This window comes from Pseudopipra pipra, chromosome 5, assembly GCF_036250125.1.
Source record: "Pseudopipra pipra isolate bDixPip1 chromosome 5, bDixPip1.hap1, whole genome shotgun sequence".
In the NCBI taxonomy this organism is placed as follows: Eukaryota; Metazoa; Chordata; class Aves; order Passeriformes; family Pipridae; genus Pseudopipra; species Pseudopipra pipra.
The window spans coordinates 25461331-25474792 of record NC_087553.1 but is presented as its reverse complement, the minus strand read 5'-3'; the positions used below and the strand labels follow the sequence as shown (position 1 = coordinate 25474792).

The 13462-nt window shown below is 40.1% G+C and overlaps 1 protein-coding gene across 1 annotated transcript in view; it reads right to left on the bottom strand.

Annotated features, from left to right (window-relative positions):
* The window catches only part of EP300 (E1A binding protein p300), a 57840-nt gene extending 44744 nt beyond the window's left edge, over nucleotides 1-13096 (bottom strand). The window contains exon 1 of the mRNA XM_064655188.1: nucleotides 12861-13096. Coding sequence (XP_064511258.1) covers nucleotides 12861-12954 — 94 coding nt within the window. The 5' untranslated portion in view covers nucleotides 12955-13096. The remainder of the gene's footprint in view (nucleotides 1-12860) is intronic.
* Between the last annotated feature and the right edge of the window lie 366 nt (nucleotides 13097-13462).

The following is a 13462-nucleotide window of genomic DNA, read 5'->3' as shown; positions in this document are numbered from 1 at the left end:
CATACAGAAGTAGTACACACCTTGGTCTGTATGTTTAACCTATGGAAGTTAAACTAAAAGTAACTTAGAAAGGTTATGGTGAGTTGAAGGTAACTTCCCTCTCCAAGCAAGAGAGGAGCTGTCGAGGAGAGGTGCTGTGCTGGACCTTGTTCTTCCCAGTAAGGAAGGCCTGGTGAGGAATATGAAACTCAAGGGCAGCCTTGGCTGCAATGACCAGAAATGCTGGAGCTCAAGATCCTTAGGGTAGCAAGGAGGGAGCACAGCAAGCTCAATATCCTGGACTTCAGGAAAGCAGACTCTGGTCTCTTCAAGGAATCTTCTTGCTAGAGTACTGTGAGATAAAGCCTTGGAGGGAAGAGGGGCCCCAGAAAGCTGGTTAATATTCAAGGATTGCTTCCTCCAAGCTCAGGAGCAACACATCCCAACAAAGACGCAGTCAGGCAAAAACACCAGCAGGCCTGCATGGATGAAAAAGGAGCTCCTGGACAAACTCAAGTACAAAAAGGAAGCTTACAGAGGGTGGAAGCAAGGACAGGTACTCTGGGAGGAATATAGAGAAACTGTCCTAGCAGCCAGGAGTCATGTAAGGAAACCTAAAGCCCTGATAGAATTAAATCTGATCAAGGATGTCAAGACCAACAAGAAAAGCTTCTGTATGCATGTGGGTGATAAAAGGACAGCGAGGGAAAATACAGACTCTCTCCAGAAGGAAATGGGGAACCTGGTTACCTGGGATATAGAGAAGAATGAGGTACTAATTTTTAAATAAATAGAGAAATAAGGAAGACTCAGGGAATTACAGGCCAGTTAGTCTCACCTCTGTGCTCAGCAAGATCATGGAGCAGATCCTCCTAGGAACTATGCTAAGGCACATGGAAAATAAAGAAGTGATTAGTGACAGCCAACAGGGCTTCACTAAGAGCAAATCATACCTGACAAATTCAGTAGCCTTCTACAACTGGGTTATGGCATTGACGGATGAGGAAAGACCACATCATCTACCTGGACTTGTGCAAAGCATTTGACACTGTCCCACATGACATCCTTGTCTCTAAACTGAGGAGACATGGATTTGATGGACAGACTACTCACTGGGTAAGAAACTGGCTGCATGGTCACTCTCAAAGAGGTGTGGTCAACAGCTCCATGCCTAAGTGGAGACTAGTGACAAGTGGTGCTCCTCAGGGATCAGTATTGGGGCTGGCACTGTTTAAAGTCTTTGATGGCAACACAAACAGTGGGATCAGGTGCGCCCTCAGCAAACTGGCTGACAATACCAAGCATGGGAAGAGTTACAGTGGAAGAGACCCTCAAATTAGAGATCAAGGAAATAGAGAAACCAATCAGAAAAAATGGTGACATCTTAACGCAGCTTAAACAGGCATCTTAAGAAGCCTGTTAGGACACCATGAACAGGCAAATGTTGAAGCACTATATCCAGAAAACACTCTGGCTGATAACCTGACGAATAGCCCACAAGTGAGGAAAGAGCAGAAGATACAATCACGAGTCCACAAGTTAGTCTGTTGTCCTTAATGATGAACATTAAGCTGAAAACAAAAGTTGAGTGTCTGGAAAGAACAAGAGCCAGCACAAACCCTGTACCTACAATACAACCATCATGGCAGCAGACAGCCACCTCCCATCAGCACCCACACAGCTCAAAGGCCAGTTTTGTGACTGCTTGTAGCAGGGGAAAGAACTTCTGCTCTTGAAAAGACACAACTTCCAGGACAGGGTGAGTCCCAAACCAAAAATCTTCACTTCACCTTTCCTGAGATCAGACCATTGTATATTAAATCCTTCACAAAACCACCCGGATAGTAATCAGTAAGTGTCTAAATATGAAGAACTAATTCATTTTTCAAACCACCATCCACCAAATGGATCTCAGAAAGATCCATTTAGATGATTTCAGATATAACACTGCAAAGGGGCAGGGCAATTCTTGTTCTGAGAGACAAAGATTTGCTCATCTTTATTCACAAAAAATAATAATCTGCTTCTCTGAAGACCTCACTCTTCTTGAAATTCTCCCTCTTCATAAATGAGAAGATAATTCCAGCTTTAAGGCTTACTAGCCATTACCAACTGGAGCATCCAGGTACAAGCTACCTGAGCTCCTTGGTAAGCTCCTGGTAAGCCTGTGACAGTCAGTGAACAGGAAGAAAAATGTCAAAAACACAAAATGGTTTTCTTTTTATTAATGTCTCAACACAGCATATCACCAGTTACACTAAAAAAAACCCCTCACCCTCGACCTGAATGGTTGTGAAATAATCCAAATTGGATTAGTTCTTTACATCAAAAAATTTAATATGTTCTTTCCCTGTAAGACTAACTTGTTAGGACTTTTAATCTTAGAGAATATATGACAAAAGATTCATCACAAAAGAACAGTATCAGCTACAAGCCAAAACTGTAAGTAGTTAAGTACCAAGAATGCAACATTCTGGTGTGAGTTTGCCCTTTTTAGAAGTCTTTTCCAAAAACAAAACTTCAAAGTCTTCTTTAGCCAGTAGATAAACAACAAAACTAGAATAAACTTTCAGTTGTCTGGTCAGCTATGAAAATTACATTTTTAGTCAACTGCTGAGAGGCAGAAATTTTCAGATACAGGACTGAAACACAAACAGTCTCAAAAGACCATAAAGATCAATAAGACCTTGTGTACATCTAACAACAGTTACGATCTATTTCAGTCTTTGAGGTTGAACGGGTACCCTAAAGGCCATTGTAGAGAGTTCTACCTACCACCAATCCAAAACCAACAAGGCTGGGCCAGACAGGTCACAGCCTATGTGAAAATAACAGCACATACACACACACACACAGAGGAGCCAAAGGCATAGCTTAACCCAGTGGTGATAAATATCCAGAGAACTGATTGACTTTCCGGTACACTGAGCCCACTGCTAGCCTTGCAACATTTCATTAAGGATACACATAAAGATTTCTCACTAACAAAATAAAGCCTGTGGGAAGGCAAAGGAGGAAGATCAGTTAGTCCTGCAAAGGTTTGTCTACCTGACTCAGCCTCTAGAGATCTTGGGGTATAATCAGACACCAAAAAATTGGGATGTAACAAAACAGACAGAATCTGGCCTAAGAGCTCAAAAACATCCAGTCACACACTGGCAGTAAGTGGTAGAGCTAGATCTCGATCTCAGTAGAGTAACATAGTGATTCCCCATTATGCTATTTATGGTTTTATTAGTGTATTTCTTCCCACGAGTAACAAGAACATATAGAACAGATTGCTACTGCCACCTAAGAGTCAAAGGAAAGAAAACAAAAGCACCTCCAAAAACCAACATCTAAGTAGTAGATCAAGAAGTCTTAACCTGAGGTAGTCTCAACATGCAAGGGCATATCATAATTCCTTTTAGGAACTGTGCCACTACTGAACACTTAAGCAGGTCTTTTTATTTTTTGTAATGTCAAGAAACTGGCCTGACTTGCCCTGACTACATTAGATCTCTAGTGAGAAAGTGGGTCAGAAAAGACAGTAGAAGGAGCAGGTCCACTTCTTTCAATGGCGGTCCAGTTAGACTGGATTAAGTAATGTGAACTGTGAGAAAGCAACTTCAAAAATCAGTGTATTGACTTCCATTGTATACTATGGATTGTTTTCTTCATTTTGGGTCCTACATCTAAGAAGTCTGCCTTTGACAATGTCTAATGTGCAACATGCAAGAAAACTGCCAGCCTGGGTTGAAAACCCACCTGGCACCAAAATGGACTTTAAACTAGTACATATGCAGAGTGTGCAACCAAAGTCTTTAAGTCAATAAGGCTTCAGTGCCTTATCAAGTGATCAATTTTCAAATTAGTTATTTCAGGTTAATTTTACTGCAAGAGCACATGGTAGCACCAGTGATGTAACTGCTCTCCAAGCATGCAAGGCAAAGTAGAGATTTCTGACAAGGCTTATAAAGCAAGAAAAATATATCAATACTAACTACTTAGCAAAGAAATAAACACAAAGGTTCAGGTGGCACATACTAGTTTCTTTTGCATGATTTCTAGCCTACAGTCAGGATTCAGTAATTTTCTCATGTCTGGATTAAGAGAGACCTTTATTCACCTTTCAGAACAAAATGGGAATTTCTATTAATATGGAGACTATCTGGTTCTAGCAAATAGGTTGTAGTGAACAAAACTAGTTTCCTAAGAACTTGCCCACATGCAACAAAATAGCAACACTTTACTCTTATGACTCCACATTGGAGCATTCAGTCTGGAGAAGAGTTGGTATAATCTGAAGAAACAGTATCATGTGTGAACAGTGACACCTCCAGAACCCTGCATGGCAGATATGTCAGACAACTACTGACTCCAGAGCTTACCTAGTTTCTGACCTTACAGAAGTAGGAAATTTTACAGTTCCTGTCCCTGCATCCCACTTATTATATTATATTCTGAACAGAGACAGGTCAAATTAGAAAGCTGTTGAACAGTCACCTTTTTGCACCTTTTTTTCTGGAGCCCAGAAATCTGTCATCAGTGGATCAAACTATATCACAGTCATTGTGTTCACAATGAAAAAAGTGAACAAGGCTTAATACAGGACACTGAATACAAAGCATGCATGTGACAGGATTGACAGGAGCCACAGACATGTTGGACCACACAGAAAACATGATACCTTTGCTGTGCTTTCAGACAAAGAATAACAATAAGGTGCTGAGGTCAGTATCTTCTCTGCAGGGTGATACAAAAGCTACCCAGAACTCAACAGGGCCTAGATGTAACAGAGGAAGCACCCAGAGGATACAACCAGTATTCCAGAGAAATCAACCACTCAAGCTTGCAGTCAAGCACCAGCATTACAGCCCTAAAATGTACTGTCTGACATGCCCACAAAAAAAATCCAGAACTCAAAACATAAAACCAAAAAAGGCAGAACAAGATAAGGAGACACAATCTCAAAGGATAATCCTCAGGTACCCATGAAAATGCAGACGCAAAGGTGAAGCACAGACTTGAAACAAAGTGCTAATAAAGTCATCAATTCCCAAGGCCTCTGCAATGGCAGAAAATTAAGCTTGATATGTTCAGGCAGTTTTATAAGGGAAGTTAAAACAAAAACCAAAAAAAAACCCAACAAAACAAAAACCCATATGTCTAAGAAAGAGGTTAAAACTCTAAGAGTCTCTCACACCAACCTGGGTAGGAACTTTGCTATACAGTGTTTTGGAGGTCAGATTTATTCTTACCATTAAAGAGGTGGCTTTTCACGTAGATCCCCTATGAAGCCACGATTATCCAATGGTAACACAAGCTCTGCCAAAATGCTTTCCCTAACTTAAAATGTAGAATTAATTAAAATTAATCTATTAAATTGATTAAAAATGAAGGGGCATCAATATCTTCATGAGAGGAAACAGAGGGGCAGGTATCAATCTCTTCACTCTCATGACCAGTGTAAGGACTTAAGGAAACAGCAGGAAGCTGAGTCAGGGGAAGCTTAGGTTAGATATCAGGAAAAGGTTTTTCACCCAGAGGGTGGCAGAGCAATGGAACAGGCTCCTCAGTGAAGTGGTCACAGCACCGAGCCCAACAGAGTTCAAGAAGCTTTTGGACAAGAGTCTCAGGCACATGGTGTGACTCTTGGGATGACCTGCACAGGGCCAGGAGTGTGACTCGATGATCCTGATGGGTCCCTTCCAGCTCAGCATATTCTATGATTCTATGAAATAAGATGACATTTTGACACTTTAATTCCAAAGTGCTGAAGTCACACAGTTACTTTCCTTGTGAATATGTTGCTATTTGCATAAATTTCATTGGGTTACCTTTAGTCAAAAGTCTCTAAGTATTCTTATTCCAAACACTATCCTGTGTATGTCATTGAAATTCCCATGAGACCACCCTGTTACCTATCACTGGTCTGTGGCACTGTTTAATAGTAAGAATGGTATTTCAGCTGTGGGGCTGATAAATTGTGGGTGACCATGCCCACAAGTCTGGAAAGCTAGAGAAGCCCTGCTGGTCTGCTCTGCTCATGGACAAAAAAATGGGTACATGCAGATAGGAAGGGAACACCCTTACGGGCATGAACACAATGAATCGGTTTCATTTCTGAAGTCATTACATACCAGTTTCAAGAAAAGAGTAAAGTTCATTCCATTGTCAAATTAACAACGACTTTGAAATGACCCAACATGCATGTACAATTACCAAAAAGTCAGTTTTCTGAGTACTACCGACTTGAGTTCATTCAACATTACTCTGGAGTAAAAGCAAAGCACAATGCTGACTTTATGTACAAAAAAATATACAATAAAAAAAAAATTAAGTCAGCAGATCAGATTTCATTATCTTAAACCAGTAATTCCTGAGATTTCCTGAAATTATATCCAGGAATACATAAAAGGCAGTTTAGCTTCAGCAAAATTTCTACCGAGCAAGCCATACACCACCATTTTGCCAGAATTGTACTTTTTATTATAATTCTGAAAAAAAAGAAAAAAACCTCTGAAAATTAAATTTTAGTTCATTAGCAGTGAGAGTTTGTTACAATCTCACTTAAAAAGAGAGAAACTACCTACTTACTGGTATTTGGGAGTTCTACAAAGCAAGAAATAGTAAATCATGATTCTGCAAACAAACAGATAGGGTTGAAAACTCCAGTGAAATGCAACAAAAGGTGCAGTACAGAGGTGTTTCACACCATCAAATGGAAAAAAGCAAAATCTTTATCTGCCCCATCTCACAACGACAAATAACTGAAAATAACCTGCATTGGTTTTGAAGGTCCTGTACCCAGCTTGCACTTTCTAATGAAAATCCTAGATTGAACCATGATTTTATGTCCTTGCTGTTCCTGTAAACACACCTGACATCATCAACTGAACCACAAGTTACTATGATTTGAGTTCACCAGAATTCAACGCTCCTACTCATCTTCCTCAAAAAGTGCTTGAATGAGAATACTGCACAAAGTTTTTAACCCAACTTTAAATACATTTATACGCCAATCCATTTTAAGAAAACTTGTTGCTATTTAGGAGGAGGACACTGTTGTCAGATATGTCACTCTTCAGGGAGAGGATATCTGCCCAAGTTCAACTTCTGCTTGAAGTTCTACAAATTCAGTGCACCCACTGAAGTTTTTTGTCAGGCATGCCACCATATGCAGAGACAGATGTATTTTACTTCAGCCTGCTGCTACAGTTTAAGTAAAGACAGAAAAGCCAAATCCTGGGAGACAGGTGTGCATTGTTTATTTGTCAATGAAATCTACACGGCAAAATTACTCCGCTCGTCAAATAATAAATCCAAACGATTTAGGGGCAAACCCTCTCAGAAGGAACACTAGTTCAGGTGATAAGAAAGACTGAAGTAGAATCATTGCATTGTTGGAACAAGCACTGAAAGGCTGCTCCTGCTAAGGCAGCTAAGCAAGACACTAAGATGGCACAGTGGAGATGATCAAGTAGCCTACAGAGGAAACACACACTAAATCATACAAAACTGAAATTTAATGATGAAGTAATTTTCTCCAAGTTGTAAAGACAGAAGAAACCAGAATTCCTACAGTAGAAGTTCAGCATTTACCCTCAGTACCTTCTGAAACCCACATCCCCTAAAAACATATACTAAAACTTTGAGTCTGACAGACCCTTCCCAGATAAAATTTAGTTTTCTGCAAATGTACAACTGACCAATAACCTGAACTAGGGGCTCTTTACACTCAATCCAAGACCTGCTCTAGGACTGAGAGGAACAAGATGCAAAAATTAGACTTTTTTTTTTTAATCTAGGATTTAAATTCACGAGTTCAACAATACGAGGTTTTTCCTGCAATATGAAACTCATGAATATATTTTTAAATTGCAACTGTAAACTGGTTTTCTAGTCTCTTAGGTCTTTTATTTGTAAGTGCTCAAGATTCACTTTTACATCGCAGTATGGACGGTCCTCTTGTTGTAGTGAATATTTCTTTTTAAAAAAAATTAAGCACCTTTAACGCTGCTCAGAAAAAGTACCTACCTATGTCAGAGACACACACACAATCCACTTGGGGAAAGACACAGAAGAATAGATAAAGCAGTTTGGAAATCTACAAGGTTCAAAAGTCTGAAAGATTTTTTTAAAAACTCACTAAGCATCATATAAATGACTGGTACTTTTTAAAGAAAATTTCACAGGCTTAAACTCTTACATTTATTCCTAATGCAGTTACTTCAAGAGCCTGCTTAGCAAAGACATCCATTTTTGCCACGCAAGCATCCAGCACTGCAATACTTGATTTACAGTATACGCCATCCATCAAACCATATTTTAGGGCAAAAATACCAAAAAAATGTCGTTTTTAACAACAAGGGATGAAAACATTTAATTGATGGCTGTAAGTTAAATGCAGCTAATGACTTGGTCCTAAACTATAGCCAGAAAATTGATTTGTGAAAAGTAATTAATTTTAATTGTAGTATATACAAACACTAGGAAAAAACACAGAGCTGTCTGGAAACATAATTGAAAAGGGCAGCGAGACAAGATTAATACAACTCATTTTGAGAAATGAAACATCCTGATCCATTTGGAACAAATGAAAGCTGACTATCAGTCAAAATTGCAGTAGTCCAGAAGAGGTTTCGTTACAAATCTTAGATCTTTGATGTGAGGGAAAGTAAAACTTTAAAGGTCAGAAACAGTTCCTGAAAAAAAGGAACATACAGACTTGACAAAAGATGGGTACTGCAGAGGAGATTGAAGATGTGCTATTACGCAGAAAAACATGACTTCTGGATGTAGTAAACCAAAGGACGCTAAGGCACATACCACAGATACGTTCTCTGATCTCTGATATAACACACGTGCCAAGTAATTGAAGAAAACTGACTTCCAGTGTCACAGCAAGCCCAAAACACTAAGCACTCAAAATCCTGTTTTCTGATCTACCAACCTAAACACATGATACCATACAAACACGCTGCAGCAGGGGGTACACTCCATCTTTACTCTGTGAGGAAACACAGAGGTTCTGAGCCCAGAGCCCAAAACACTTTCCCAGTTCACAGAAAACAGGTTATTTCTAAGGGGGAGGGGCAGTGTGTTGGGGGGTGAGTGCTGTAAAAGATGATTAAACTCCACCATCCTGAATATACCACATAGAAATCTGTACATAGCAATTTCAGCACTCCCACACTACTGCAGGAAAAGTTGAGGGGTTCACAAATAAAAAAGTCCCGCTCTCCCCCCCACCACGAGAAACCAACAGTGGTTTAACACATGCAATCAAAAATGTATCTTTATGAATGACTTTCACTCATTTTACTCCAGGAGATAACTCCTCAGGACCCAATGAAATTATTCTATGATAGTGGGGGGGACTAGAATACACCACTTTGCTAATACAATACTTAGGGAAGTCTGTTAGCATAGGTGCAACATATCAAAACCGTGTTGCTACCGGTAAGGAAAGGCAAAATGAGCTACACCGGCCAAGTACTTACATCAATGTAACCATGCTGAAGAGCTGTGCTAGCACCCACAAAGTCACATCCCAAACTAGGATACTGTTGCCACCAAAAGATGGTACTACCGTGCAGTTGTAATGGCCCTGGGAAAACTTAAGGGCTGGACAAGATATATGGATAATTACCATTCTTCTTTGCAACAAATGTAACACTTAAATAGAAAAAAAAAATGTTGAAAAACCTCTGGCAGTTTAATGAAATCCTGCACAGTCCTGCCCCTGAAATTATTCTAGAGCTACACAACATGAAAGCAAAAAAGAGACCACTCAAAAATTCTAATATACTACAGGACACTGCCTATACCAAGACTTTCTAAATTACTTCGAAATGTTTATTACAAGATTTGCTACAAACATTTCACTTTCCCTGTAAGTTTATGTTACTCTTACCTCCTAAAGAAGGAATTGGCTTTAACAAAGCAACTCAAAACTACACTAATACAGTATGTTCTACAGCAAAGAAAATTCTGTGCAGGGAACACATGAACCATTTAAGGCTTCCAAGACAGAAGAAGGTGCAGCACAGTAACAACAGTAGGAAATACAGAAATATTTGACTGCTGCCAATAAATCAAGCACATTAGGACAATCTTTGCTGACTCCTTTTTAGAAAAATGCCACCAAACAATAAAGTTGTACATTCCAGGCCCAGAATTAGAGTATCATCCAGGTCTACAGTGAAAACATGAGTGAATTAGAGACTCCTCTTAGTCTTCAATATAAATACACTTAACATCTGCGAGTTTGGGAATAAATTAACAGGAGTCAGTCATCGTTTTTAGTATCTAACAAGCTAAAACAGCATTTCAGAGTAAGAAACGAGTCAAAAAGCTAACAGCAAAAAACACACTCAAAGGTCCACTACGCACATGTGCTGGAAAAAGTTCCATTAACAGTGCAAGTTTCCTGCCTTTCTCCTTCCCTCTAATGATGCTGAGAATCTAACAGTTTTAAAAAGAGTGCTTGAGTAAGTACATAAGCACCATGTTATTTATTTTCTATAATTAACTGAGGAGTGGGGACAATAAAACAGATTCTATAAGTGGAATTTACTTAATGACAGCTGCTTGCACTATTTCAAAGCAAATTTAACCAACAGATAGGTTAAAAAAAAGTAATCTTCAAAGCAGTTTCCTACAACAGCAGAAGTATGACAAAACAAACTGCAGTCTCTCAAGCAGCAAATGAAAAATATAACCCTCAAAACACATTCATTAGCTCATAGGTTGGATTTTATTTAGAGAAACAGATATGATGTCATGTTAAAAAAAAAAACCAGAAAGTGGAACTGTCACATATTCAGCTAATTAGTTGGCAACAACAATGAAAAAAAGCCAGAATAGTCAGAATACTTTAATAGTTTTTATGTAGCACACATAAAGTGTTTGCACCACTATAAACCTCTGCATAGCTATCAGGTGATGACAGTCCCAGTCACTTTGAGGAAAAAAATATCACACTTGTGCACTAGTGAAACTGTCCAATCCCTAGTGCTTCAGCAAAACTCTAAGAAGTTCATTTATTAAGCTGCCCAAGAAGTTAACAATTAAAAGACTAAGTATTCTGTGAAAGTCTGCACCTGTTAAACTGAAATACATACACAAATTATCCAGTCCCTATTTGATCACAAACATCTTAACTTAGATATGGATGTTCATCTGAATCAAAAGAGGTCTTTAACTTTCATATATTTCAAGTATCAGAATTTCTCTCACAAAACATTTATATTTCACCTCTCTAAAAGGAGCAAAATAACCACTGTCAAGACAAATTAAAAATGGTTACTACTGACTTAATTACTGGTTTCCAAGTCTAGCATGAAAAAAACCAATAAGTAGCTCTAGCTAAAGAGTAGCTTCTCCAATGCTCTTCCACTCTCTTACTAGAGACCTGTTGATATTAGGAATAGTCATGTCCTCCAATTACAACATAATATTGTCTGTATCTAATAGGCACTACAAGTTACAAACTTTTCAAAACTAATACGTCATTCACCAAGAATAGGAAAGGCAAAATCAAAGTTTTGGACATAATTCCAAGTAGAATCAGGTCCACCGTTCAACCAGAAACCAGCTACTAAAACCTGCTGTTTGCTGTCAAAAAAGGAGCTTTTTACAAAAAAAACCCACAAACCCAACCAAACAAAAAAAACCCCCCAACTCTTCCTTTTTCTTGCCAGCTTTTAACTGCATAGAACAAGAGCACTGGGGGCTTCAGAAATGCCACCACTCACCAGTCTGGCAGGAGGAGGCCTCCTCCATATCCCATAGGCTAAGAAGATCTAATGTGAGTTCAAAGAAACTCCTGTGGGACAGGTATCAGAGTATTCTCATAGCAAAATGTCACCAAATACTCACTTGCTTCACAGGAAGCATTAAAAAGCTGAACAGCCCTTTGTTACTCCCCCCCTCCCAGTACAACCAGTTTATATTTGCAAGGGATTGGGACACCTAAAATTTCCAGCCTCTAGCTTGCCTTCACAGCATCACCAAAGACCTGTGCAGGACTGCAGAGATGCCCCTTTATCTTCGCAGCTCTAAAGTCTACAGGGGAATTTCAGACATTTTGGTCTCGCAGTAAAGAAACGGGAGATGCAAGACGAACTACACTCCATATTGATTCTTAATGCAAATAAGGTGAAATAACATTTCATCTCTAAGAAGATAAGAATCTCAATAAACCTTATGCCACAAGTATGGCATCTGGATTTTGGTTCTAACTGGTTTTTTTCCTAAAGTGGATGGTCTATTTGAATCAGAAAAGCAGTATTTAGATACCCTTTTGCAAGGAAGAATAATGAAGAATTGCAAAAAGTAAATCAAATAAGCAGACTGCACGTAAGAAGAAAAAAGAAAAACAGCAGACAAATAAATCTCGTTTCTAAACAAGACGTTAAAAAATCCCCTGTATACACAAAATAAGAAACAAGACACATTTGCCTGTACACATGTAGTTCAACAAAAAAGTGTACAAAAGCATCGTCTTTAGCACCATTTCGTATTTCTGCAACTGACATTAAATAAACCGGCATTATGCTTAGCAAGGAGCTCGGTAATAACTACTATTGTGAAAGACACGAAAATGACGAACTGTTAAGTCTTATCTGCAGTTGATCAAAAGCACAATAAACTGAACAGCTTTGCTTTCAATCACTTCCAAAAAACCAGAAGGGCAGAAACATCCGAACACCCTCCCCATGCCATTAACGCCAATAGGTTCAAACGGAGCGAAAACAGGAGACAGACGGGAAGGAGGAAGGCAGGCTCGAGTGAACAGTAGCAAAAGGGAGGAGGAGATTTAGGCAGAAGAGGGGAGAAAAGGACAGTAATTGCGGCACCGAGAGCTGGGAAGGGCCCGGGCCCCCGAGACTGACCTGTGCCGTCGCTGGCGGACACGGAGAGCGCCGGTGAGGAGAGTTTAGGCCGCTTGGCTGAAGGCGGGCCCGGCTCCACCACATTCTCGGCCATTTTTAATTTTTTAGACAATCACTCAGAGCGGAGAGACTGTGGGGGGTGAACCCCGAAACCTTCACGTTCTTCTGGGGCCCCGAGTCAGCTGAAGAACAACAATAACGCCGAGAGCGATCAAGGAGGATCTGGCGGAGGAGGGGGGCCAAGTTCCCCTTTTTTCTGCTCCTCGGGCTCTGGGAGGGCGGCAGCGGAGAAGCAGGGAGAGGTGGGAGCCGGGGCGGGGGTTGAGGCCTCTTCCCCCAGGCGAAAGGGCTGAGTGAAGATGGGAAGAGCAGGCAAAGCCCCCGCAAAAAAAAAAATTAAAAAAGAAGAAAAAAAAAAAAGACGGCTGATGGTTGGTTTTGGTTTTTTTTAGTAAAATTAATCCCGGCTGTTGTGCTGCTGGTGCTTCCTCGCCGCCGCCACCATCATCATCTTCATCCTTCGGGGGGTCTCCTCCTCCTGCTCTCTCCTCACCGCCGCCATCAGCCTCTTCCTCCTCGGAGCCGTCCTCCTCCTCCTCATC